At 42.3% G+C, this 24,495-nt stretch overlaps 1 protein-coding gene across 2 annotated transcripts; it reads left to right on the plus strand.

Moving 5' to 3' along the window:
• The first annotated feature begins 2,790 nt into the window (after positions 1-2,790).
• Positions 2,791-24,326, plus strand: LOC139376129 (tetratricopeptide repeat protein 39C-like). 2 transcript variants are annotated; one of them, XM_071118346.1, is made up of 15 exons: positions 2,808-3,259; positions 10,505-10,553; positions 10,655-10,690; positions 11,467-11,595; positions 12,049-12,160; positions 12,461-12,842; positions 13,958-14,126; positions 14,350-14,443; positions 14,533-14,640; positions 14,878-14,987; positions 15,170-15,293; positions 20,504-20,601; positions 20,727-20,831; positions 20,938-20,976; positions 21,186-24,326. In XM_071118346.1, exons 1-15 carry the CDS (start codon positions 3,126-3,128, stop codon positions 21,276-21,278), a joined length of 1,782 nt encoding a protein of 593 aa, XP_070974447.1. In that variant the 5' UTR covers positions 2,808-3,125; the 3' UTR covers positions 21,279-24,326. The 2 variants fall into 2 exon arrangements, with proteins under 2 accessions (XP_070974448.1, XP_070974447.1); XM_071118347.1 differs by lacking the exon at positions 10,655-10,690 and having other exon boundaries at positions 2,791-3,259.
• The last annotated feature ends 169 nt before the right edge of the window (positions 24,327-24,495 follow it).

Here is a 24,495-nt window from a genome sequence, read left to right on the forward strand (position 1 = left end):
AAGATGGTGGTAGAATCATTTTTTTTAAACGGTTGTTTTTTTCTTTGTATTTTCTTATACCAGATCTATTGTGTTATATTCTCCTACATTCAATTCACATTTCCACAAACTTCAAAGTGTTTCCATTCAAATGGTACCAAGAATATACATATCCTTGCTTCAGGGCCTGAGTTACAGGCAGTTAGATTTGGGTTTGTCATTTTAAGCGAAAATTGAAAAAAAAGGGTCTATCCATTAAACCTGTTGTAGGACTCTTTGCGGCCAGCAGGTCAAACGAATGACTAAAGTGAAACAGTCACTCAGAAAAACGAATCATGATTCCTGAGTCAGTAAAACGAGTCGTTCAAAAATAACAAATTGTTTGCAAACTGCACGTTGTGTATGCGTGCTTGCGCATGCATGCATGTATGTTGTGACGTACAAGCGGCACAGACATAATTGTATGTTACTCTGTATGGAAAATGAAGATAAAGAGAGGTGGGGCTAGTCTGTAGTGTAGTATATTTATTTTGTGATAAATGTGTTTACTATCACCATCTTGTTATTGAATATATTATGATGTTGTAATGCTGTACCATGGGTTAGAAATGTCTGTTTTTCCCCAATTATGCTCTTCCTTTGTATTTCCTCATCCCCCTTCACACTATGGCTCCCAAGTGGCGCAGTGGTCTAAGGAACTGCATCTCAGTGCTAGAGGCGTCACTGTAGACCCTGGTTCGATTACAGGCTGTTATTGGGAGTCCCAAAGGGCTGCGCACAATTGGCCCAGCGTTGTCCAGTTTGGCTTGTCATTGTAAATAAGATTTTTTTTTTTTTTTTTTAAATAAAAATAGTATACAAACACTTTCTTTAGAGTGGATGTGGCGTTTGTTTGGTCAGTATTGCATCATGGCTAAGCAACTCTGCACATTAAAAAAATGAAATGCACATGAAAAAAATAAATGCCATGTTGACCAGTTTAACAACAAAAATATCAGTCACAGCAATTAACTCTACATTGGTATTACCATTTGAATTACCATTCTGTGTCTCTAGCGACATGTATGAACTCATATTAAATGTTTGGGCCTACTATAATTACATTGGGATTTTTTATTTATGTGTATGTTGTCTGTTAACAGAATAATTTATAATCATCGATATGGATACGGAGTAGTCAATTATTGGTAAAAAGCGAGACATTTTCTCTCAATGGCGTCAAATTATATTCAACTGAACTGGGACCACAGAGAAATGTACACAAAATATATATTGACTGTTTTCTCACAAGTATACTGAACAAAAATATAAACGCAACATGCAACAATTAATGATTTTACTGACTTACAGTTCATATAAGAGAATCTGTCAGTTAATTGAAATAAACAAATTAGGCTCTGTCTATTGATTTCACATGATTGGGCAGGGGCACAGCCATGGGTGGGCCTGGGAGGTCATAAGCCCACTGACTTGGAAGCCAGGCCCAGCCAATCAGAATGAGTTTTTCCTAACAAAAGGGCTTTATTTGAGAGAAATATTTTAATCGGCTGTCCGGCTGGTATCAGGTGAAGAAGCCGGATGTGGAGGTTCTGGGCTGGTGTGGCTACACAGGGTCTGCGGTTGTGAGGCCGGTTGGATGTACTGCCATATTCTCTTAAAACAACGTTGGAGGCGGCTTTTGGTAGAGAAATTAACATGAAATGATCTGGCAACAGTTCTGGTGGACATTCCTGCAGTCAACATGCCAATTGCACGCTCCCTCAAAGCTTAAAACATCTGTGGCATTGTGTTGTTGGGCAAAACTGCACATTTTAGTCTGGCCTTTTATTGTCCCCAGCACAAGGTGCACCTGTGTAATGATCATGCTGTTTAATCAGCTTCTTGATATGTCACACCTGTCAGGTGGATGGATTATCTTGGCAAAGGAGAAATGCAGGGATGTACAAATTTGTGCACAATATTTTAGAGAAATAAGCTTTTTGTGTTTATGGAAAATTCCTTGGATCTTTTATTTCAGCTCAAGAAACATGGGACCAACACTTTACATTGCATTTATATTTTTGTTCAGTATATATATACTGTACCTCAGACTAATCTTTGTATATAATTTTGTATAATTCTTGATGACCTTTTTCCATTATTAAACACTTTGTTGCAGATGTTGTATTCACTCTTGACGGTTACATCAGCTATCATTTACTTTACATGTATGCATTCCTGCCTTTTGACCACTGATAACATTCAACATTTGTGAGTGGGTTAATCATGTCTGTCTGTCTGTCCGTCCATCTGTTTTTTTGTTGCCTATTGTTGTCAGTTGTAAATGCTTGTTTTTGTTTTGAACTTGGTGTTTATCTTTCATGTGCAACTGTTGAATACAATAGCCTGCAGCCCTCAACTCAACTCTGGACCTTGAAGCCAGTACTACTGCATTTTTCATTGTTCCCCTCTAGTCAGGGACTGCATTAGACCTGGGACACCAGGGGTGTGCAATGCATTATTACGTAGAACAGAAAACCAGCAGGCTCTGGACCTCCAGTGGTAACCCTGGCCTACAGTATAAAAGCAATATTAGTGTGGCATCTTTTGGATATTAGTCTGTTAATTTTGACATTGCAACGTAGTTGATATATAGAAACTAGGGCATTATTCCCACTCCCTAATATTGTATTAAAAACATATGCTTCATTTTCACATGTGAAATCTTTGATAATATCTAGCGCCTCAACACTATTTTCAACATACTATACGCTCATTGGATGAATCACTGGCGGCAAGAATACCATCGCATTTCCATTTCCTCTATTATTTGGGAACGCACCCCAACACAGAGCGGAAGACAAGACACAACGCTGAAGAGAACAATGTAAACCAATTATATTCTTGGAGCTACCTCAAGCACCTTTGATCAAATTAAACTATAATTTATGATAAGACCATGCGATAGTGTCAATAGTTCGAAGTGGGCGGTGAGCTACTGTAGAAGCCCACTGTAGCGGCAGCGAGACGAGGTGCACCGCCTCTCGACCAGTCTAGACTACCGCTGTCGCTTCCGTTTCTCCGGTGTGTTGTGGTTCGAAAGGCGAAGCGCGCTACCTCGGAACTTGGTTAACTGTTCTTGAGACTAAACGTACGGGTTGTGATCGATGGCGGACCCAGAACCATCACAACAACATGAAGAGACGGAACAGATTGACGATGCAGAGTTGGCATTTAAAGGAATAAACATGCTGCTCAACAACGGATTCAAGGAGAGCGATGAACTTTTCAGAAAATACAGGTTAGACGGGGCTGTGCCATAAACAATTAACTTAAAATACTATTTCATTGGTTAATTGATGTGGGGAAGGTTTGAATTCAAAGAGTTATCCTATAAGTATTTAGGCTGTGTAGTTTATTTCCGGGCTTGGTTTATTTTTTCAGATTGAGGAAGCCACGTGAAACTGATTAGTAGGCCTATAGGATATAAGCCAATTTGCACTGGTGGAAAAAGTAGAAAATGAAAGTAAAATACTACTTGAGTGAAAGTATTTCGTTTGAAATGTAATTAAGTATCGAAAGTAAATGAAATTGCTAAAACAACTTCAGTGTCAAAAGTAAAAGTAAAAGTGAATCATTTCAATATTTCATTTTTTTTTTTTTTACATTTACTGATAGCCAGGGGCATACTCAGACATAATTTACAAACGAAGCATTTGTGTTTAGTGAGACCGACAGATCAGAGGCAGTAGGATGACCCGGCATGTTCTCTTTATAAGTGCGTGAATTTGACTATTTTATTGTCCTGCTAAGCAATCAACATGTAACGAGTACTTTTGGGTGTCAGGGAAAATGTATGGAGTAGAAAGCACATTACGCGTTTTTAGATAATTGACGTTAACTCTTTCTTTTTCTTCATATACGCATTTGTTGTAGTTTTTAAACCCTATTTTACATCTATAATTTTTGTGTTGTGCTCGCCATCAGTTGAGACATGCTATTGAATACAGGATGGGTGTCATGTTTTGGCTGATAAATGTACTAAAATGGGTTTACAATTGAAATGTAAACTAACAAATGGTACCACAAAGATGGTTGAAGGTCCGCACAGAATGTTGACTTGAATGGGAATATCTGTTTTAAATTTTACTGTCAATCCTCCTTGGGAAACCTATTGAAATATAGATAAGAGAATAGACATGACCATTTAAGTTGACTTTCGACTGTGGGTGAACCGGTGAAATTCTTTGTGGTAGTAATTAGAAGTAAAAATGTATATTAAATTGTAATGATGTACCAGCTCAATTGAAGTGGTCTGAAGGGATAGGTCCATTCTATGAAGTATATTTATATGTTTGAAATGACAACCACCCAGTATTCAAACGCATGTTGTCTCCACCTGTGGCTGGCACAACAACAACAAAAAACTCAGATGATGTATTCCCAAACTGGGGAAGTAAATGCCGTCGGGGGTACGGCAAATACAAATGTGATTAACATGTCCAAAAAAAAATCCTATTTTTTATCACAGTTTCAAACAGTTTATATTTTCCAAAGGAGCAATACATTTGGGTGAGTTTTTTTCTCTCGCCTGAGTAGCCTCGTTTCACTGACCAAAATAAAATTAAACCATCTTGTGAAATAACAACACAATGTCAAATACAGATAGCCTAGTCAAATAATTAACGTCCAATCACATTAACCGTTACCCTCTCGCAGGAATTCCACTAATGGTCCGTATGTAGCCAAACGTAGCTGCTGCTCATGTTGGTATCTGTACTGATGGCTTAAAAGCCATGACAGCGAGACATAGTGGAGTGGTAACGCGCGTGCAAGCAGTTGCTCCCAACGCCACTTGGATACACCGAGAGACTCTTGCTGCCAAGGGAATGCCTGACAGCTTGAAAGACGTGTTGGACACTACAGTGAAAATTGGTAACTTTGTTAAAACAAGGCCCCTGAACTCTTGTGTATTTTCTGCATTATTTAATGAAATGGGCAGCAACCATGTAACGCTTTTACAACATACAGCAGTGTGCTGGTTATCAAGGGGCAAAGTATTGACATGTTTTTTTTTTTGTAATTGAGAAATGAGCTTAAAGTTTATTTACTGACCATCATTTTTACTTGTCTGACCGCTTTGCATGATGACTAGTTTATCACACGATTGGCCTATCTGGGTGATGTTTTTTCTCACCTGAATGATCTGAATCTAGGATTACAGGGACTCTCCGCAACTATATTCAATGTGCGGGGCAAAATTGAGGCTATGATCAAGAAGTTGGAGCTCTTCTCTGTCTGCATTAACAAGGACAACACACAGGTCTTTCCATCATTGTATGATTTTTTTGTGTGCAAATGAACTCAAGCTTATGGACAATGTCAAATGTGATATGGCGAAGCACCTGAGTGAGCTGGGGGCGCAATTACGCAGGTACTTTCCCGAAACGGACGACACAAGCAACTGGATTCGTTATCCTTTCATGCCCTGCCTCCAGTCCACTTACTGATATCTGAACAAGAGAGTCTCAACGAAATTGCAACAAGCGGTTCTGTGATTAAAACATTTTAAAAAATCAGAAGCCACTGCCAGATTTATGGATTTGGCTGCGCTTAGAGTATCCTGCCTTGGCAAATCGCACTGTTAAGAAACTGATTCCCTTTGCAACCACGTACCTATGTGAGAGTGGATTCTTGGCCCTCACTAGCATGAAAACTAAATACAGGCACAGACTGTGTGTGGAAATGCTTTAATACTGAGACTCTCTAATACAACCCAACATTGCAGAGTTATGTGTATCCTTTCAAGCAAAACCCTTCTCATTAACCTGTGGTGTGTTATTCACCATTTTTGATGAAAAATAAGATTTTATATGTAAGATGGTTAATAAACATTAAAATGATTGATTATTATTTTTTGTGCCCTGGTCCTATAAGAGCTCTTTGTCACTTCCCACGAGACGGGTTGTGACAACTCACATTTATAAAACATAAGAATGAATGTATTGTGTGTGTGTGTGTGTGTGTGTGTGTGTGTGTGGCAGGCTTACAATGATGGCAAAAAAAACACATTTTAGAGTGCGCTGACCCTGGTGCTAGAGGGGGTAAGCAGCTGGAGGTTGAATGTTTGAAGGGGTACGGAACTATACGAAGTTGGAACAACTGAATTATAGTCAAAGCTGCAACATATGTGAATATGAAGAGAGAAAAAAAGTGTGTATAATTTGAGGTGTACCTGTGGATGTATTTCAAGGCCTACCTTCAAACGCAGTGCCTTGTTGCTTGAGATCATGGGAAAATCAAAATAAATCAGCCAAAACATCAGAAAAAAATTGTAGACCTCCACAAGTCTGGTTCGTCCTTGGGAGCTATTTTCCAAACACCTGAAGGTACCACATTCATCTGTACAAACAATAGTACGCAAGTATAACCACCATGGGAACACGCAGCCGTCATACCGCTCAGGAAGAAGACGTGTTCTGTCTCCTAGAGATGAACGTACTTTAGTGCGAAAAGTGCAAATCAATCCCAGAACAACAGCAAAGGACCTTGTGAAGATGCTGGAGGAAACAGGTACAAAAGTATCTATATCTGCATAACCTGAAAGGCCGCACAGCAAGGAAGAAGCCACTGCTCCAAAACCACCATACAAAAGCCAAACCACAGGTTGCAACTGCACATGGGGACAAAGTTCATACTTTTTGGAGAAATGTCCTCTGGTCTGATGAAACAAAAATAGAACTGTTTGGCCATAATGACCATCGTTATGTTTGGAGGAAAAGGGGGGAGGCTTGCAAGCCGAAGAACACCATCCCAACCATGAAGCACGGGGGTGGCAGCATCATGTTGTGGGGGTGCTTTGCTGCAGGAGGGACTGGTGCACTTCACAAAATAGATGGCATCATGAGAAGGAAAATCCTGTGGATATATTGAAGCAACATTTCAAGACATCAGTCAGGAAGTTAAAGCTTGGTCACAAATGGGTCTTCCAAATGGACAATGACCCCAAGCATACTTCCAAAGTTGTGGCAAAATGGCTTAAGGACAACAAAGTCAAGGTATTGGAGTGGCCATCACAAAGCCCTGACCTCAATTCTATAGAACATTTTATGCGCAGAACTGATAAAGCATGTGCGAGCAAGGAGGCCAACAAACCCGACTCAGTTACACCAGCTCTGTCAGGAGGAATGGGCCACAATTCACCCAACTTATTGTGGGAAGCTTGTGGAAGGCTACCGGAAACCCAAGTTAAACAATTTTAAAGGCAATGCTACCAAATACTAATTGAGTGTATGTAAACTTCTGACATACTGGGAATGTGATGAAAGAAATAAAAGCTGAAATAAATTATTCTCTCTACTATTATTCTGACATTTCACATTCTTAAAATAAGGTGGTGATCCTAACTGACATAAGACAGGGAATTTTTACTGGGATTAAAAGTCAGGAATTGTGAAAAACTGAGTTTGTCTGTCCGTTCGTTTATTATTAGTTTAATGTTTATTTGCTGAAAATGTGGGCCTCAAAACAGGTGAGACTTCTGTCACATTTTAGTCACTATAAACTCCTCCACATTTTTATTGCTATGTATCCTTAGCTGAACCAGATCAGGAGGAGAGTGCCACTGAGGGAATATGTACATCTAATGTCATATTGTGGTCATAACTCTAAAGTGTGAAAGTCAGCCATTACACAGCCGAAAGCAGAATTTTGCCGTCACCCCTGCAAGCTCTTTCTCTTTCTTCCACAACTGTGTCATAGTTTGTAGACACCTCTTTCCCTGCTCACTGGCTCTATAAAGCTGTTTAATACATTGCTTTGTTTCTCCCTGCAGCTAACTAGATACATATCTCTCTTGTATTGTGTGTAGGCCAGGGCCAAAAACATCTCATTTGAATCCATTTTAAATTCAGGCTGTAACACAACAAAATGTGGAAAAAGTCAATGGGTCTGAATACTTTCTGTAGCCACTGTAAATGAAATGTCGGGTTTCCAGGCTACTGGCACTTTCTAATGGAGTACAATCAAATCCAATTTTATTTGTCACATGCGCCGAATACAACAGGTGAAATGCTTACTTTACAAGCCCTTAATCAACAATGCAGTTTAAGAAAATATTTACTAAATAAACTAACACAATAAAATAACAATAATGAGGCTAAATATTGGGGGTACTGGTTAGTTGAGGTGATTTGTACAGTGCATGTGTAAAGTATTCAGACCCCTTGACTTTTCCACATTTTGCTACGTTACAGCCTTATTCTAAAATTGATTAAAAACAAATCTGCGTCAATCTACGCACAATACCCCATGGTGACGATGCAAAAACTATATTTAGACATTTTGCAAATGTATTAAAAATAAAAAGCTGAAATATCACATTTACATAATTATTCAGACCCTTTACTCAGTACTTTCTTGAAGCACCTTTGGTAGTGATTACAGCCTCGAGTCTTCTTGGGTATGACACTACAAGCTTGGCACACCTGTATTTAGAGAGTCTCTCTCATTCTTCTCTGCAGATCATCTCAAGCTCTGTCAGGTTGGATGGGGAGCGTCGCTGCACAGCGATTTTCAGGTCTCTCCAGAGATGTTCGATCGGGTTCCGGCTCTGGCTGGGCCACTCAAGGACATTCAGACTTCAGACCGAAGCCACTCTTGCATTGTCTTGGCTGTGTGCTTAGGGTCGTTGTCCTGTTGGAAGGTGAACCTTCACCCCAGTCTGAGAACCTGCACCAGAGTGCTCAGGACTTCATCAAGTATCTGTCTGTACTTTGCTCCGATGATCTTTCCCTTGATCCTGACTTGTCTCTCAGTCCCTGCCACTGAAAAACATCACCACAGCATGCTGCTGCCACCACCATGCTTCACCCTAGGGACAGTACCAGGTTTCCTCCAAACGTGACACTTGGCATTCAGGCCAAAGAGTTAAATCTTGGTTTCATTAGAACAGAGAATCTTGTTTCTCATGGTCTGAGAGTCCTTTAGGTGCCTTTTGGAAAATTCCAAGCGGGCTGTCATGTGCCTTTTACTGCCTTTACATAAAGGCCTGATTGGTGGAGTGCTGCAGCAATTTTTGTCCTTCTCCCATCTCCACAGAGGAACTCTGGAACTCTGTCAGAGTGACCATCGGTTTTTCGGTCACCTACCTGACCAAGGCCCTTCTCCCCCGATTGCTCAGTTTTGCTGGCAGCCAGCTCTAGGAAGAGTCTTGTTGGTTCCAAATTCTTCCAAAGTTGGAGACCACTGTGTTCTTGGGGACCTTCAATGCTGCAGACATTTTTTTGGTACCCTTTCCCAGATATGTGCCTCGACACTCCTGTCCCGGAGCTCTACAGACAATTCCTTCATCTTCATGGCTTTGTTTTTGCTCTGACGTTCACTGTCAACTGAGGACCTTATATAGACAGGTGTTTGCCTTTCCAAATAATGTCCAATCAATTGAATTTAAAAACAGGTGAAGAAGTTGTAGAAACATCTCAAGGAGGATCAATGGAAACACCTGAGCTCAATTTCGAGTCTCATGGCACAGTACTTGTGTTTTTTAATACATTTTCAAAAATGTCTAAAAACCTGTTTTCACTTTGTCATTATGGGGTGTGTAGATTGATGAGGACAAACATTAATCTAATACATTTTAGAATAAGGCTTTAATGAAACAAAATGTGGAAAACAACAAGGGCTCTGAATACTTTCCGAATGCACTGTAGGTAGGGGTGAAGTGACTATGCATAGACTTAACGAGTAGCAGCAGTGTAAAACAAAAGCGGAGGTGTCAATGCAGATAGTCTGGGTGGCCATTTAATGAATTGTTTAGCAGTCTTATGGCTTGGGGGTAGAAGCTGTTAACGAGTCTTTTGGGCCTAAAATGTTCTCTTTTCAAAACTGGTTGAATGACTATTTTTACTCTGTAGGCACCTTCTACTTCCACAGGTGAGAGAAATTACTTAGTAAATGACTCACCTGCCTCTAACCAAATACATTTGAATTCGGAATAATTTGGAGCAGGCCATTTTTGGGACTTGAAAGTGAAAAGATGCAGAGTAAACGCAACCGGCTTAGTTAGATCCTCAAACACACACACAGCGTTGTCTCCTGCTGATACCCCAAATGTCACCTCTCCCACTAATTATGTTGAGCTCTGAGCTGTCATGAGATGAAGGGAACTGAATGTTGACACCTTCATCCTCCCATAATTCTATACTGTCATCTCGAATGAAATGTTTAGGATTTCGGCTTCTACATTCTTGGAAGTGAATAACCATCCAGACTTTGAGGCATGAATGCGACGACTATTAAATGTTCTCATGGAGCCGTCTTACGAATCACATTTGAAGTAATTACTTTAGCCCGACTCTGCCGCCTTTTAGAGCGCCGTCTTCAGACGCTCTGCACAATGAAGAAATCCAGGTGGTATTGCTGGAGGATACCGAAGTTTGACTTGGAACAACTCTACAGCTCTCACCCATCTTCACCTGTCTCTCTTAAGGAACCAACCCGTTTTAGCCTTACCGCAACCATCTCTCTGTCTCCCTCTCTCTTCTAGGACCCACAGTCCACTGATGAGTTTCGGAGCCAGTTTTGTCAGCTTCCTGGTGAGTAGGGGTGGAGAGGTCAGAGGAGGTCAACTTCTTACTGAATTACTGTACGTCCCCCAAATTCCACTGATATTCTCATTTGATACTCTGCAATGCAGACAATTGGATTCTATTGGAGTGAAGAACAGGAAGAGGTCTGTATTACAGTCTGTTGTGTTGTTCGTTCTATTGAATGACAACCTTTTTTAGTTCAATAGTTAGATTTTCACAGTACATCTCTATTTCATACATAGACCTTGTCATAGTGCATTTGCGGTGCAGATTGACTGAATGAATTGAAGGTCACACAAATAATAGCACACCTGGGATATCCTCAGCACTAATCTGACTGTGCATCACACGCTGCTGTCGGGTGATTCACCAACCTGATATAATTGGCTCACGGTGGGTTTGAATACTGACAGGGAATAAACTATTTGTGCACGTCTTTGGAAATGATCACGGCAGATGAAATGTTAGTCTGGTAAATCCAGGATGAATAGTTGATTGGCCAGCTGTGCTTTTTCATTGTTATACAGTTGAGGGCAAATATATTGGAGCCTTGCACGTTTCACTATTTCCTCTAAAATAAGATGAAATGTAGAACATGTTTAGTGTTCATACGTGTAATTATTTGATTTACAACTGCAACAGGAGCCCAACATAGAAATTCATTTGATTTAGTTTACCGTGTAGTTTCTTACCTGTGGTAATACAAGTTTCAGGTACCTAAGGGGTGAAAAAATGTACTTGTATAGTGCAAGGGTGCCAATATATTTGACCGCGTGTCTGTTGCTGATAGGATAATTGTTTAGCCTACGTTAAAACAATAGTGTTGGTACATGTTAAGGCATTACGCCAAGACTACCATACTGTCTAGGTTGAGAGCAATGCGATGACTGGCACTGTAGGAATCTGCCTGTGTGTGTAGAATGCCATGATGACGTTTGAGGAGGAGAAGATGCAGACAGCCTTTGAGGACCTCAGAGCCACGGAGAGACTTTGTGAGCGAGACAATGCCGGGGTCATCGAGACGATCAAAAACAAGATCAGGAGGAGTGTAAGTGAAAAGACAATGTGTTCACGCACACCTAATTAACCTCAGAGAAGCTCATACCTGTATGATACATCTCATACATCTCCTCTATCCACACACGCCTGACTTGTCTTGCGGTCTGCCAATGTCAAGTTGACGTCATCTTCTCTCACGGTGCTGTGTTTGGCCTTGCTACAGATGTGTGTTTGGCCTTGCTACAGATGTATGTTTGGCCTTGCTACAGATGTGTGTTTGGCCTTGCTACAGATGTGTGTTTGGCCTTGCTACAGATGTATGTTTGGTCTTGCTACAGATGTATGTTTGGCCTTGCTACAGATGTGTGTTTGGCCTTGCTACAGATGTGTGTTTGGCCTTGCTACAGATGTATGTTTGGCCTTGCTACAGATGTATGTTTGGCCTTGCTCTACAATTTAGACGTTGACATCACCGTGCTCTGTGTGTTTGGCCTTCCTCCAGGACCCCCAGAGGTCAGGGGTGGCTATAGTAGACCGCCTCCAGAGACAGATCCTTGTGGCAGACTGCCAGGTGTACCTCGCTGTCCTCTCCTTCATCAAACAGGAACTGTCAGGTGAGACACCTCATCACTTCGACCTTGACCTGCGTGTAGGCTTATAGCTGACTGACGGATCGGCTGTGCTGCTACTACTAGACTGAATGACTGCACTGTGTTGTGGCTACTCACTGGTACGGTTAAGAAGAAGGGAAATCTGTCTGTTTCAATATCTTGCGTGCTGATTATCATGCATGCTCAATAAGTGATTTGCTGTAATGGGCCTTGGTATCTAGACCATGTCTCTCAGTACTCTAACATCCTGCTGCTTGATGTTAATCATATCTCATGGACTTCCACTCTCCCAAACCCACCCAGCATACATCAGAGGAGGCTGGATCCTTCGCAAAGCCTGGAAGATGTACAACAAATGTTACAGCGACATCAGCCAGCTGCAGGATGGCAGCAAGAGGAGGTCCTCCGACCAGCAGGTGTCTCCCTCTCCATCCACTGACCAGGCCAACCACGGCGCGGCCAAGTTCCCAACCCAGAGGACCAATGGGGTGAGCCCGGAGGCCCTAGCCCGGCTTAAGGGCTCGGTCAGTTTTGGCTACGGCCTGTTCCACCTGTGCATCTCCATGATACCGCCGCACCTGCTGAAGATCGTCAACCTTCTGGGTTTCCCCGGCGACCGTCACCAGGGGCTGTCCGCCCTTGCGTATGCCAGTGAAAGTAAGGACATGAAGGCCCCTTTAGCTACGTGAGTAGGTGTACCACTACCGACCATGGGATGTCTGTTTTTTTTGTTTTTTTTGTCTCGTGTTGGTTTATTTTACTTTATTGACTTGAACTGTGTTTGGGGTCATTGCGGTGTAATAATTTATCTCATTCAACATATTTCATATGGACATGGTGACCATGTATTTAGTGAATATTTATTTATATATTTTTACCTTTATTTAACTAGGCATGTTGGTTAAGAACAAATTGTTATTTACGATGACTGCCTACTGCCAAACCCTAACCCGGACGACGCTGGGCCAATTGTGTGCCGCCCTATGGGACTCCCAATCACGGCCGGTTGTGATACAACTTGGAATCGAACCAGGACCTGTAGTGACGCCTCTAGCACTGAGATGCAGTGCCTTAGACCGCTGCGCCACTCGGGAGCCCTCGGGAATATCAGTGATTCATATTGAACAGCTTATTTATTACTGTCACCACCATACTGATTAGAAAGTCTCTGCTATTTGATTCTGCCCACACATCCACAACAGGAGGCAGAAGACACAGGGTGTGTCCCACATGGCACCCTATTCCTTCCGTAGTGCAATGCATTTGACCAGGACCCGCAGGGCCCAAGTTGTACACTATATAGGTAATAGGTTGTCATTTGGGATAAAACCACAGCCTTCACCAGACCTGAAACCCATTAGCTCTCTGCCACTCTGCCAGGGGCCAAGATGATCTGCTTTAATAATAGAGAGAAGCTGGCTGAGGCCCCTGTCCTGGTTGAACTTCAATGCCTTGGCAGAGAACAAAGATTGTATTTATTTTAGGAAGACACATGTTTAACATTTTAAGCTAAGATTAACTTTTTTGTGCCTGAAGGGAAATTTGTCTTGGACTTTCAAGTGCTGTTGCTTCCACATCTAAGCTGCATGTGACGGTTTATTCTGCAGAATATTGATGGATTTTGTTTTCAGCTGACGTCTCTGCTGAGTGTGGTAGCAGGCTGTTCAACTCGAAATTAGTCATATGTTTACCGACCGCTGTGATATGTCTTGGTTTCTCGACTGACTCTCTGAACGCTGACGTTCACCGGTATTCCTCTCACTGTTGTCAATAACAGTGGTTTCTCTCCCCCTGTGGCAGGTTGGCCCTCTTGTGGTACCATACGGTAGTGCAACCCTTCTTTACCCTGGACGGCTCAGACACACAGGCCGGTCTGATGGAGGCGAAGGCTATCCTCCAGAGAAAGGAGCCCGTATACCCTAACTCCTCCCTCTTCATATTCTTCAAGGGCAGGGTGCAGCGTCTGGAGGTAAGGACCTGGGCCATGTTCAGTAGAGAGAAAATGTTTTAAAACATGAAGTAGATCAACCTAAATGTCGCCAATAATAACACCTATTTTCTTGTGCTGCAGTGTACACTACTCGACACAACCTAGACAGAAGTAGACAGATACCACAAGGAAACCTGTGTCTACAAGTGTGGCTGTAGTGTGTTCCTTGTCCTAATCTTCCCCCTCTCATCAACTCATTCAGTGCCAGATCAACAGTGCAGTGACGTCCTTCCAAAATGCCTTAGAGCTGGCTACAGACCAGAGGGAGATCCAGCATGTTTGTTTGTATGAAATAGGTACTTCCTCACTTCTACCTCAACTCTTAACGTATAGAACACCATTACCTTGTTGTTCCTGAGTGACACTTCATTCTCTCTGCTCTCAGGCTGGTGCAGTATGATGGAGCTGAAGTGCGGTGACGCCTACAAGGCCTTTCAGCGTCTGGCGACCGAGTCACGCTGGTCCCAGTGTTACTACACCTACCTAACTGGAGGTGAGAGGGCAGAGGTTAGAAGTCATGGAATTCGAGGCGGGGTTAGAAGAACGCCCTCTTGTTTTTTTTCTTCAAAAGTAAAATAAGTTCCGTAACTGGGAACGCTAACTCACCTGAATGAAAAGCTTCTGAACTATTAGCAATAATGGCTTACATCCTCTGATAACGGTTATATGTTGCTGTTGAGATACCCTGCAGACTCTAACGCCTGGACATCGCTCTGTGTTTGTGGTATAGTGTGCCAGGGAGCGTCAGGAGATCTGGAGGGAGCGGCCGCTGTCTTCAAGGATGTACACAAGCTTTTGAAACGGAACAACAATCAGATAGAACAGTTCTCTATGCAGAGGGTGAGCGTGGGGCTGGCAACAGCACACTTCTATAGATATCCAGGTGAACCATTACTTCCAGTGAGGAGAAATCATTTTGCGAGTGACACAGTTTCACGATGATCTGTAGTAATTGTATGGAGGAAAATTGGCAGTTGATTGGGTAGCGAGTAATTGGTAAACGTGCGCCTGTGTGTGTGCAGGCGGAGAGGCTCAGCAAACACGCCCCCTCCAGAGAGCTGTGTATCCTGGCTGTGATCGAGGTGCTCTACCTGTGGAAGGCCCTGCCTAACTGCTCCACCTCTAAGCTGCAGACCATGAGCCAAGGTACGCTGTGAAAACGTACAGTAAACACAGACCACATCAACACAAACAGACAGACCCCTCATACATAGGGCTGTGGCGTTGATGACATTTTATCAGCCGGGAACTCATGTTACTGCCTGTCTCTCGGTAAATTAACATAAACATTTTCAGCATCTCCAGGCCTCCACGCATACAAGTCGCTGATGAACGCCTTTGAAATATATATTTTTTAAAAGTCTGAATCCATTTAATATATACCATCACAATGAATCCATTATTTGTTTTAGGCAGGTCTAATGAAACATTATGATATGGAGAAAATCTATTTCAGAAGAACAGAATGTCACCTTCTGAGTCGGCCTGTATGTTATCTGGCTATGTGTCATGCCAATGGCAGCCGAAGCTCTAGGCTAGTTTATTTAGCAGACAAGATGTGCTGATAAATCCCATGCCATTATTTTATATCATATGATTTTATAGGAAGAATATAATTGAGCTTAGCTGAATAAAATAGAAAGGATGTTTTTCTCCTCCCTGAACGAGGGCACATATGAAGTGGCCATGTTGAGCATAAAAGTGATCATTTGAGGCGGGTCCTATACGCCAGATTTAGAGCGAGAAACCTTAGAATGTCTTAGAAATCAAGCCAGAAATGCGGTGTGTGATGCGCTCTGTTCCTTGCCTCGGGCGGCACACGCTGTTCTCAATTTAATGTTGGCTTGAAATATATTAAAGTCATTTCGATTTAGAATGGCCCATTTTATCAAACGGGCAGGGGAAAAAGACCTGTCATCCATTTGCACTCCCAATAGCGAATGGAGGCTCCTGCGGTTCCTTTATCAAGCATGCCAGGTAGGCTACTCTGGTTCTGCAGCGGAGAAATGTGCTTCATATTAATAGCTGAGAAATAATCGTAGTAGCAGCTGGGATCCTCTTTATAGTGGCCACCATCAGAACTCTGCTTTCACTGGGTCGCATATAGAAATGTCTGGGTTTATCAGATAACTTATCAGAACACTTACTTCACTCCACGCATCAACCACTGTTTGCGGAGCAGCCTCTCGCTGCACGACAGGTGATATTCTGCCCGAACTCTGTATGCCATGGGCTCCCCAACCCTGTTCTTGAAGCTACCCAGTGCTTAATATGGGAAACCTAGTGTAATCTGTGCGGGAACATTTGATCGTAACATATTTTCACAACGAAACGTATTTCATTAAACTGTTGACAGCCCCTCTGTCCTCTCGAGAAATAAATGAAGGAGAGCGAGGAGGAGGTGGAAACGCACAGTGGTGAGAGATTCTGTAGCTAAATGTTAGTTTAATAGGCTATTTCATTTTGGAGTATAGGCTAGACCAATGATGTAGAAAAGTGTGTTTCTGCCGTGCGTAATATTCTGTGTAGGTTATTAACTACTATTTGAATGGCTTTTTTTCAGGCTTGGGCTCATATGCCTATGCATATACTGCAAGCTCTAATATGCGTATCGTGATCTACATGCAATGTCTTAAATGCTTTTAATTAATCTTCACCTTAGAAAGCGCTGTCCATTTTGTTGTTTTGAAACAAGATCCACAATTACCATGTTTTCCACTGTTTCGATCTGTTGTTGAACTTCTTTCTTCAAATTGATCATCACAGTGATGTCAAACATTTTCCATCAAGATAGAACTGCCAAAGGGGGAGGAGTTGCAATCTACTGCAGAGAGAGCCTGTCATACTTTCCAGGTCTATACCCAAACAGTTTGAACTTCTAATTTTAAAAAATTTACCTCTCCAGAAATAAGTCTCTCACTGTTGCCGCCTGCTATCGACCCCCCTCCACTCCCAGCTGTGCCCAGGACACCATTTGTGAATTGATCGCCCCCCATCTAGCTTCAGAGTTCATTCTGTTAGGTGACCTAAACTGGGATATGCTTAACACCCCAGCAGTCCTACAATCTAAGCTAGATGCCCTCAATGTCACACAAATCATCAAGGAACCCACCAGGTACAACCCTAAATCCGTAAACATGGGCACCCTCATAGACATTATCCTGACCAACTTGCCCTCCAAATACACCTCCGCTGTTTTCAATCAGGATCTCAGCGATCACTGCCTCATTGCCTGTATCTGCTATGGGTCCGCGGTCAAACCACCACCCCTCATCACTGTCAAACGCTCCCTAAAACACTTCTGCGAGCAGGCCTTTCTAATCGACTTGGCCCGGGTATCCTGGAAGGATATTGACTGCCTGGTCATTCTTTAAAAGTAATTTCCTCACCATCTTAGATAGGCATGCCCCATTCAAAAAATGCAGAACTAAGAACAGATATAGCCCATCTTAGATAGGCATGCCCCCTTCACTCCAGACCTGACTGCCCTTGACCAGCACAAAAACATCCTGTGGCGGACTGCCGTAGCATCGAATAGTCCCCACGATATGCAACTGTTCAGGGAAGTCAGGAACCAATACACGCAGTCAGTCAGGAAAGCAAAGGCTAGCTTTTTCAAGCAGAATTTCGCATCCTGTAGCACCTCCTCCCAGCTGCCCACTGCACTGAGGCTAGGTAACACGGTCACCACTGATAAATCCATGATAATCGAACATTTCAATAAGCATTTCTCAACGGCTGGCCATGCCTCCCTCCTGGCTACTCCAACCCCGGCCAACAGCCCCCCCCCCCCGCAGCTACTCGTCCAAGCCTCCCCAGCTTCTCCTTCATCCATATCCAGAGAGCAGATGTTCTGAAAGAGCTGCAAAACCTGGACCAGTACAAATCAGCTGGGCTAGACAATCTGGACCCTGTCTTTCTAAAACTAGACGCCGCCATTGTTGCAACCCCTATTACCGGCCTGTTCAACCTCTCATTCGTATCGTCCGAGATCCCTAAAGATTGGAAAGCTGCTTTCTTCAAAGGGGGTGACACCCTAGACCCAAACTGTTACAGACCTATATCCATCCTGCCCTGCCTATCTAAAGTCTTTGAAAGCCAAGTTAATAAACAGATCACTGACCATTTCGAATCACACCGTACCTTCTCCGCTGTGCAATCCGGCTTCCGAGCCGGTCACGGGTACACCTCAGCCACGCTCAAGGTACTAAACGATATCATAACCGCCATCAATAAAAGACAGTACTGTGCAGCCGTCTTCATCGACCTGGCCAAGGCTTTCGACTCTGTCAATCACCGTATTCTTATCGGCAGACTCAATAGCCTTGGTTTTTCTGACGACTGCCTCGCCTGGTTCATCAACTACTTTGCAGACAGAGTTCAGTGTTTCAAATCGGAGGGCATGTTGTCCGGACCTCTGGCAGTCTCTATGGGGGGTACCACAGGGTTCAATTCTCGGGCCGACTCTTTTCTCTGTATATATCAATGATGTTGCTCTTGCTGCGGACGATTCCCTGATCCACCTCTACGCAGACGACACCATTCTGTATACTTCTGGCATACTTCTGGTATACTTCTGGCCCTTCCTTGGACACTGTGCTAACTAACCTCCAAACGAGCTTCAATGCCATGCAACACTCCTTCGGTGGCCTCCAAATGCTCTTAAACGCTAGTAAAACCAAATGCATGCTTTTCAACCGTTCGCTACCCGCACCCGCCCGCCCGACTAGCATCACCACCCTGGACGGTTCCGACCTAGAATATGTGGACAACTATAAATACCTAGGTGTCTGGCTAGACTGTTAACTCTCCTTCCAGACTCTTATTAAACATATCCAATCCAAAATCAAATCTAGAATCGGCTTTCTATTTCGCAACAAAGCCTCCTTCACTCATGCCGCCAAACTTACCCTAGTAAAACTGACTATCCTACCGATCCTTGACTTCGGCGATGTCATCTACAAAATAGCTTCCAGCACTCTACTCAGCAAACTGGATGCAGTCTATCACAGTGCCATCCGTTTTGTTACCACCCACCACTGCGACCTGTATGCTCTAGTCGGCTGGCCCTCGATACATATTCGTCGCCAGACGGCTGGCTCCAGGTCATCTATAAGTCTATGCTAGGTAAAGCTCCGCCTTATCTCAGTTCACTGGTCACGATAACAACACCCACCCGTAGCACACGTTCCAGCAGGTATATCTCACTGATCATCCCCATAGCCAACACCTAATTTGGCCGCCTTTCCTTCCAGTTCTCTGCTGCCAGTGACTGGAACGAATTGCAAAAATGGCTGAAGTTGGAGACTTTTATTTCCCTCACCAACTTTAAACATCAACTATCTGAGCAGCTAACTAAGCACTGCAGCTGTACATAGTCCATCTGTAAATAGCCCACCCAATCTACCTACCTCATCCCCATATTGATTTTATTTTATTTACTGCTCTGCTCTTTTGCACACCAGTACCTCTACTTGCACATCATCATCTGCTCATTTATCACTCCAGTGTTAATCTGCTAAATTGTAATAATTCGCTCCTACGGCCTATTTATTGCCTACCTCCTCATGCCTTTTGCACACACTGTATATATACTTTCTTTTCTCTACTGTGTCATTGACATGTTTGTTATTGGCTTGTTTATTGTTTACTCCATGTGTAACTCTGTGTTGTTGTCTGTGTCACACTGCTTTGCTTTATCTTGGCCAGGTCGCAGTTGTAAATGAGAACTTGTTCTCATCTAGCCTACCTGGTTAAATAAAGGTGAAATAAATAAAAAAACAATGTAGTCTAATGGTGCATGGTACTGTTTTTCATGGGATGTGATTTTCTGTGGTATTTGCATTGATGTCTGAGTGATTAGAGGGACAACGGAGTGCTCAGCACTAGGCCATTAGGACCTCATGGAGGGACAACAGTGCTGAGCACTAGGCCCTTAGGACCTAATGGAGGGACAACAGAGTGCTGAGCACTAGGCCATTAGCGACCTGACGGCCGTTACCAAGTTGGGTACTACAAACGCATCAGCGCCATTCCTATACAGATCGCATTAGGAGGCGATTACCACGACTCAATGGTCCCGTGGAATTTGACTTAATATGGTCTCCGCAATAGCCATGCACATGATCAAACTCCCAGTCCCAACCACCATAGTTGCTGCACATTCAATTATAGCCTATTCTCTTTTGGCTATGCAGGACATCACACACACACACACACACACACTTCCAGGATCTGCTACAATCTCAGTCAGCGTGGTTATTGTGCTTTCACTGAGTAGTTGTGGTGGTGCCGTGAAAGTGAATTCCTGTGAATCTGGAAGGAAATTCAGTGGGGGTTTTTCTGTCTCTTTTTAGTTCTGCAGGAACTAGATGACATCTCATTTGCTGGCCTGAAAAACCTGCTCCTTGGTGACATACACAGATGTCTCGGCAACATGAACGACTCCATTCAGGTTCTGTCTCCTCACCATATTTATATGTATTGAAAACAAAGTACTTATAGTATTTACCGACAAATATTCATGTAGTCAGAATAGTGAATGTTTACTACTCTTTATTATGTCATTGAATATTGCAGTGCTTCCATCTGGCTGCCAGAGATGAGATGGGCCATCAAAACAACTCCTATGTGCAGCCCTACTCCATCTACGAGTTAGGTTGTGTCTTACTGGACAGCCCTGAGGTGAGCTGTGCATATGGTGTATCGCGCAACGTGTCAACCCCGAGGAGAGAGAGTGTATTTTGCTTAATGCGGTAGTTGATTGAGATTGTGGTTCTTCTCTTCTCAGTCTGAAGCGAAGGGCAGAGCTCTGATGCTACAGGCCAAGGTACAGTAGAACTTCACTTCTACAGTATGGGCCAAGAGTGTATCCTCGTTTTTGAAAACGTGTAGCTTTCTGCTGCAGTATTTGGAATGATCAATCAAGTCTGACAGTCATCCATAATATGCATTTTATATTATTTTATATTTCCTTACCGGTATGTTCACGTGTGAATATTTCTATGTGATGCAGTAATGTCGTTTGTGTTTGTACAGGAGAACTATGCTGGCTATGACTTTGAGAACAGGCTCCATGTGCGCATTCATTCAGCTCTGGCTTCCATGAGAGAGGCGGTGACCCCACCCTGACCGCACCCTTTCTCGACCATACATCCACCCTAGCTTGTGTTGGGGGGTAGGAGGAGCTGGAAACGGCTCCCTTTAGAGAAGCCATCTTGATCTCCACTGCACTGTGATGGTTCACTGCATTGTGTTTTTCAGTAGACTTGTGTTTTTATAATGAATGTGCCATCTAGTTTGCAATGTATAGTTTACAGTAAGAGTTTCCTGGAGCGATAATGCAGGAATAGTTAAGACTACTGGAGTGTATTAGTGTGTTTTCAACCAGATCAAATATGTACAGTAGTTGCAGCTGGGAGGCAAACGCAACTTTTTACCGGGGAAAAGTGTATTTTTGGGGGGAAATCTATCTAAATAGTACAATCACATCTTTATTCTTTCCCATGTGTTGGGAAAAGGTTCAGATGCAGAACTGGGTATGCCATTGGGTAAGCCACACTCTATTATACATTAAGCCGTGCCTAGGTTGCTGCCAGATTATGACCTAAATGTCCAAAGTCCTGTTGCTGTTACAGTAGTAGACCATCTGAATGCACAAATCCTATGCTACTACTCATCGCGTGGCCTTGTGGCACTGTAAATTGGGTAGATTTTCTACACATTTTGCCATGGGTTGCAGAGAACATTCTGCAGTTTTAAAGGCCCAGTGCAGTCAACATTTTTATTTTCCTGTGTTTTATACATATTTCTACACTAGGAGGTTGGAATAAGGTTGACTGTAACGTCTCTTCACAATCCTCAAGTCAAGAACAGACTATGGGAGGCGCACAGTACTACATGGGGCCATGGCTACATGGAACTCTATTCCACATCAGGTAACTGATGCAAGCAGTAGAATCCAATAAAAATACACTGTATGGAACAGCGGGGACTGTGAAGAGACACACACACACACAGGCACACATACATATGATAAGGCATGCACTCTACACACCTACAGATGGATGTTGTATTAGATGTGATAGTAGAGTAGTAGCCTGAGGGAACACACTTAATGTGTTGTGAAAGGATTTATTAAATGTAATATTTTAAATTGTATATAAAATTAATGTTTAATGTTTTTGGACCGCAGCAAGGCAGCAGCTAATGGGGATCCTTAATACAAATAATACTGTGAACATGAAGATGATGATGATGATGATGATGATGATGATAATACCCTTTTAGTGTAAGAGCTGTTTGAGTTTTTGGCCTTCCATGGTTACCTCACCATGCGGTAAATGAGTTAATAAACCAATAAGAAAGGGTTCCAAATCTGCCAATAACAGCTCATGGTCAGATTTCCCCTCCCCACTCAGACCACTCCCACACAGTACTAATGAAATTCTTTCTTGACAAATTGCTCTTTAAGAAGCCATTTTTGTTTATTTTTGGCCATTTTTAATTTAAAACAATCACAGTAAGGTACTTGTTACACAGAAATTATTTGATATTGAGATTAAAAATGGCTGCAATGGATATTTTTAAAGCAAGTTTTCTGAAATTCTACACATTTTGCCATGGGGCGGTGAGAACTTTGCAATTGTAGAAAAAAAATCAGTTTTACAGCTAATTTCCTGCAATTCTACTGATTTTTGCCGTGGGGTAGAGTGACATTTTTGCAGTTTTAAAGCTATTTTCCTGGAATTCTACACATTTTGTAATAGCTTATGCCATGTTAATATAATATCTGAGTGAGAATGACTAACAAAATCATTGTGTGCCCCCTGGAGGTCAGGGCCCCTGGGCATGTGCCTGGCCGCTATTCGGACAGGTTTAGATAGCTGGCTAGACTAACAAGCAATAATTTAGTGACTGGAAGTGTCTTACATAACGAGAACAATTGCTGATGCACAATGAAATTTCCAAATTGAACGTGGTGCATTCTATTATTCTTACTTTCAATAGTAAGTTGAGACCCCGACTTAGTTCTTTAAAAAATATATACAGTGCCTTCATAAAGTATCGACACCCCTTGAACATATTTTGTTGTTATATAGCCTGAATTCAAAATGAATTAAAAATCTCAGCTATCTTTTTTCTAATTTATTGAAAATGAAATATAGAAATATAGCATTTCCACAAGTATTTACACCCCTGAGTCAATGCATGTTAGAATCACCTTTGGCAGTGATTACAGCTGTGAGTCTTTCTGGGTAAATCTCCAAGAGCTTTGGACACCTGGATTGTACAATATTTGCACATTATTCTTTAAAAAATGGACACCTGCATCTATGTAGTTACTGGGTATATTGATGCACTATCCAAAGTGTAAGTCATAACTTCACAATGCTCAAAGGGATATTCAATGACTTATTTTTTTATATTTTTTTTACCCATGTACCAATAGGTCCACTTCTTAGCGAGACATTGGAGACCCTCCCTAGACTTTGGTTGAATGTGTGTTTGAAATGCACTGCTCAGCTGAGGGACCTTACAGATAATTGAATGTGTGGTGTACAGGAATTAGGTAGTCATTAAAGAATCATGTTAAACACTATTATTGCACACAGAGTCCATACAACTTATTATGTGACTTGTTAACCAATTTTTTAATCCTGATCTTATTCTGGCTTTCCATAACAGATTGAATACTTATTGACTCGAGGCAGTTCAGGTTTTCATTTCTAATAACATCATTCCACTTTGACATTATGGGGTATTGTGTGTAGGTCAGTGACACAAAATCTAAGTTTAATCCATTTTAAATTCGGGCTGTAACTCGACAAAATGTGGAAAATAGGTGTGAACTTTCTGAAGGCACTATTTATTTTTTGGGGGTCTGGGGCCCCCTGGCTGACAGGTGCCCTAAGCGACTGCTTATGTCTCTTATGCCTGGAACCGGTCCTGTTGATGGTCATTGGCTGATTTTCTCAAACTAAAATATGTTACAACATTGTTACTAGTTTTTAATCAGTGTATATATATTTAAAGGGAAACATACAAATAGGTTTGTATCAGTGTACTTTCATTCAATATTACTAGATAAATGACATTTTCCTTTTGGCACTTACTTGTGGGTACAACATGCACACTGTAGGTCTACTCTGCTGTATTTTTATAAACTGAAAACTGGTTTTCCTGTGTTGAATAGGGGTTTTCTTGTATGTGTATATTTTAAACCGATGGTCATGTTATTTCCTTGATGTGTTTAAGATGCATGTACTGTTTGTAACCTTGTGATTTTTTTATGATTTTTTGGAGAAAGTGACAATGCATATCAATTAGTTTTCATCTGTAGACTACT

Source organism: Oncorhynchus clarkii, chromosome 20, assembly GCF_045791955.1.
Source record: "Oncorhynchus clarkii lewisi isolate Uvic-CL-2024 chromosome 20, UVic_Ocla_1.0, whole genome shotgun sequence".
NCBI classification, from domain to species: Eukaryota; Metazoa; Chordata; class Actinopteri; order Salmoniformes; family Salmonidae; genus Oncorhynchus; species Oncorhynchus clarkii.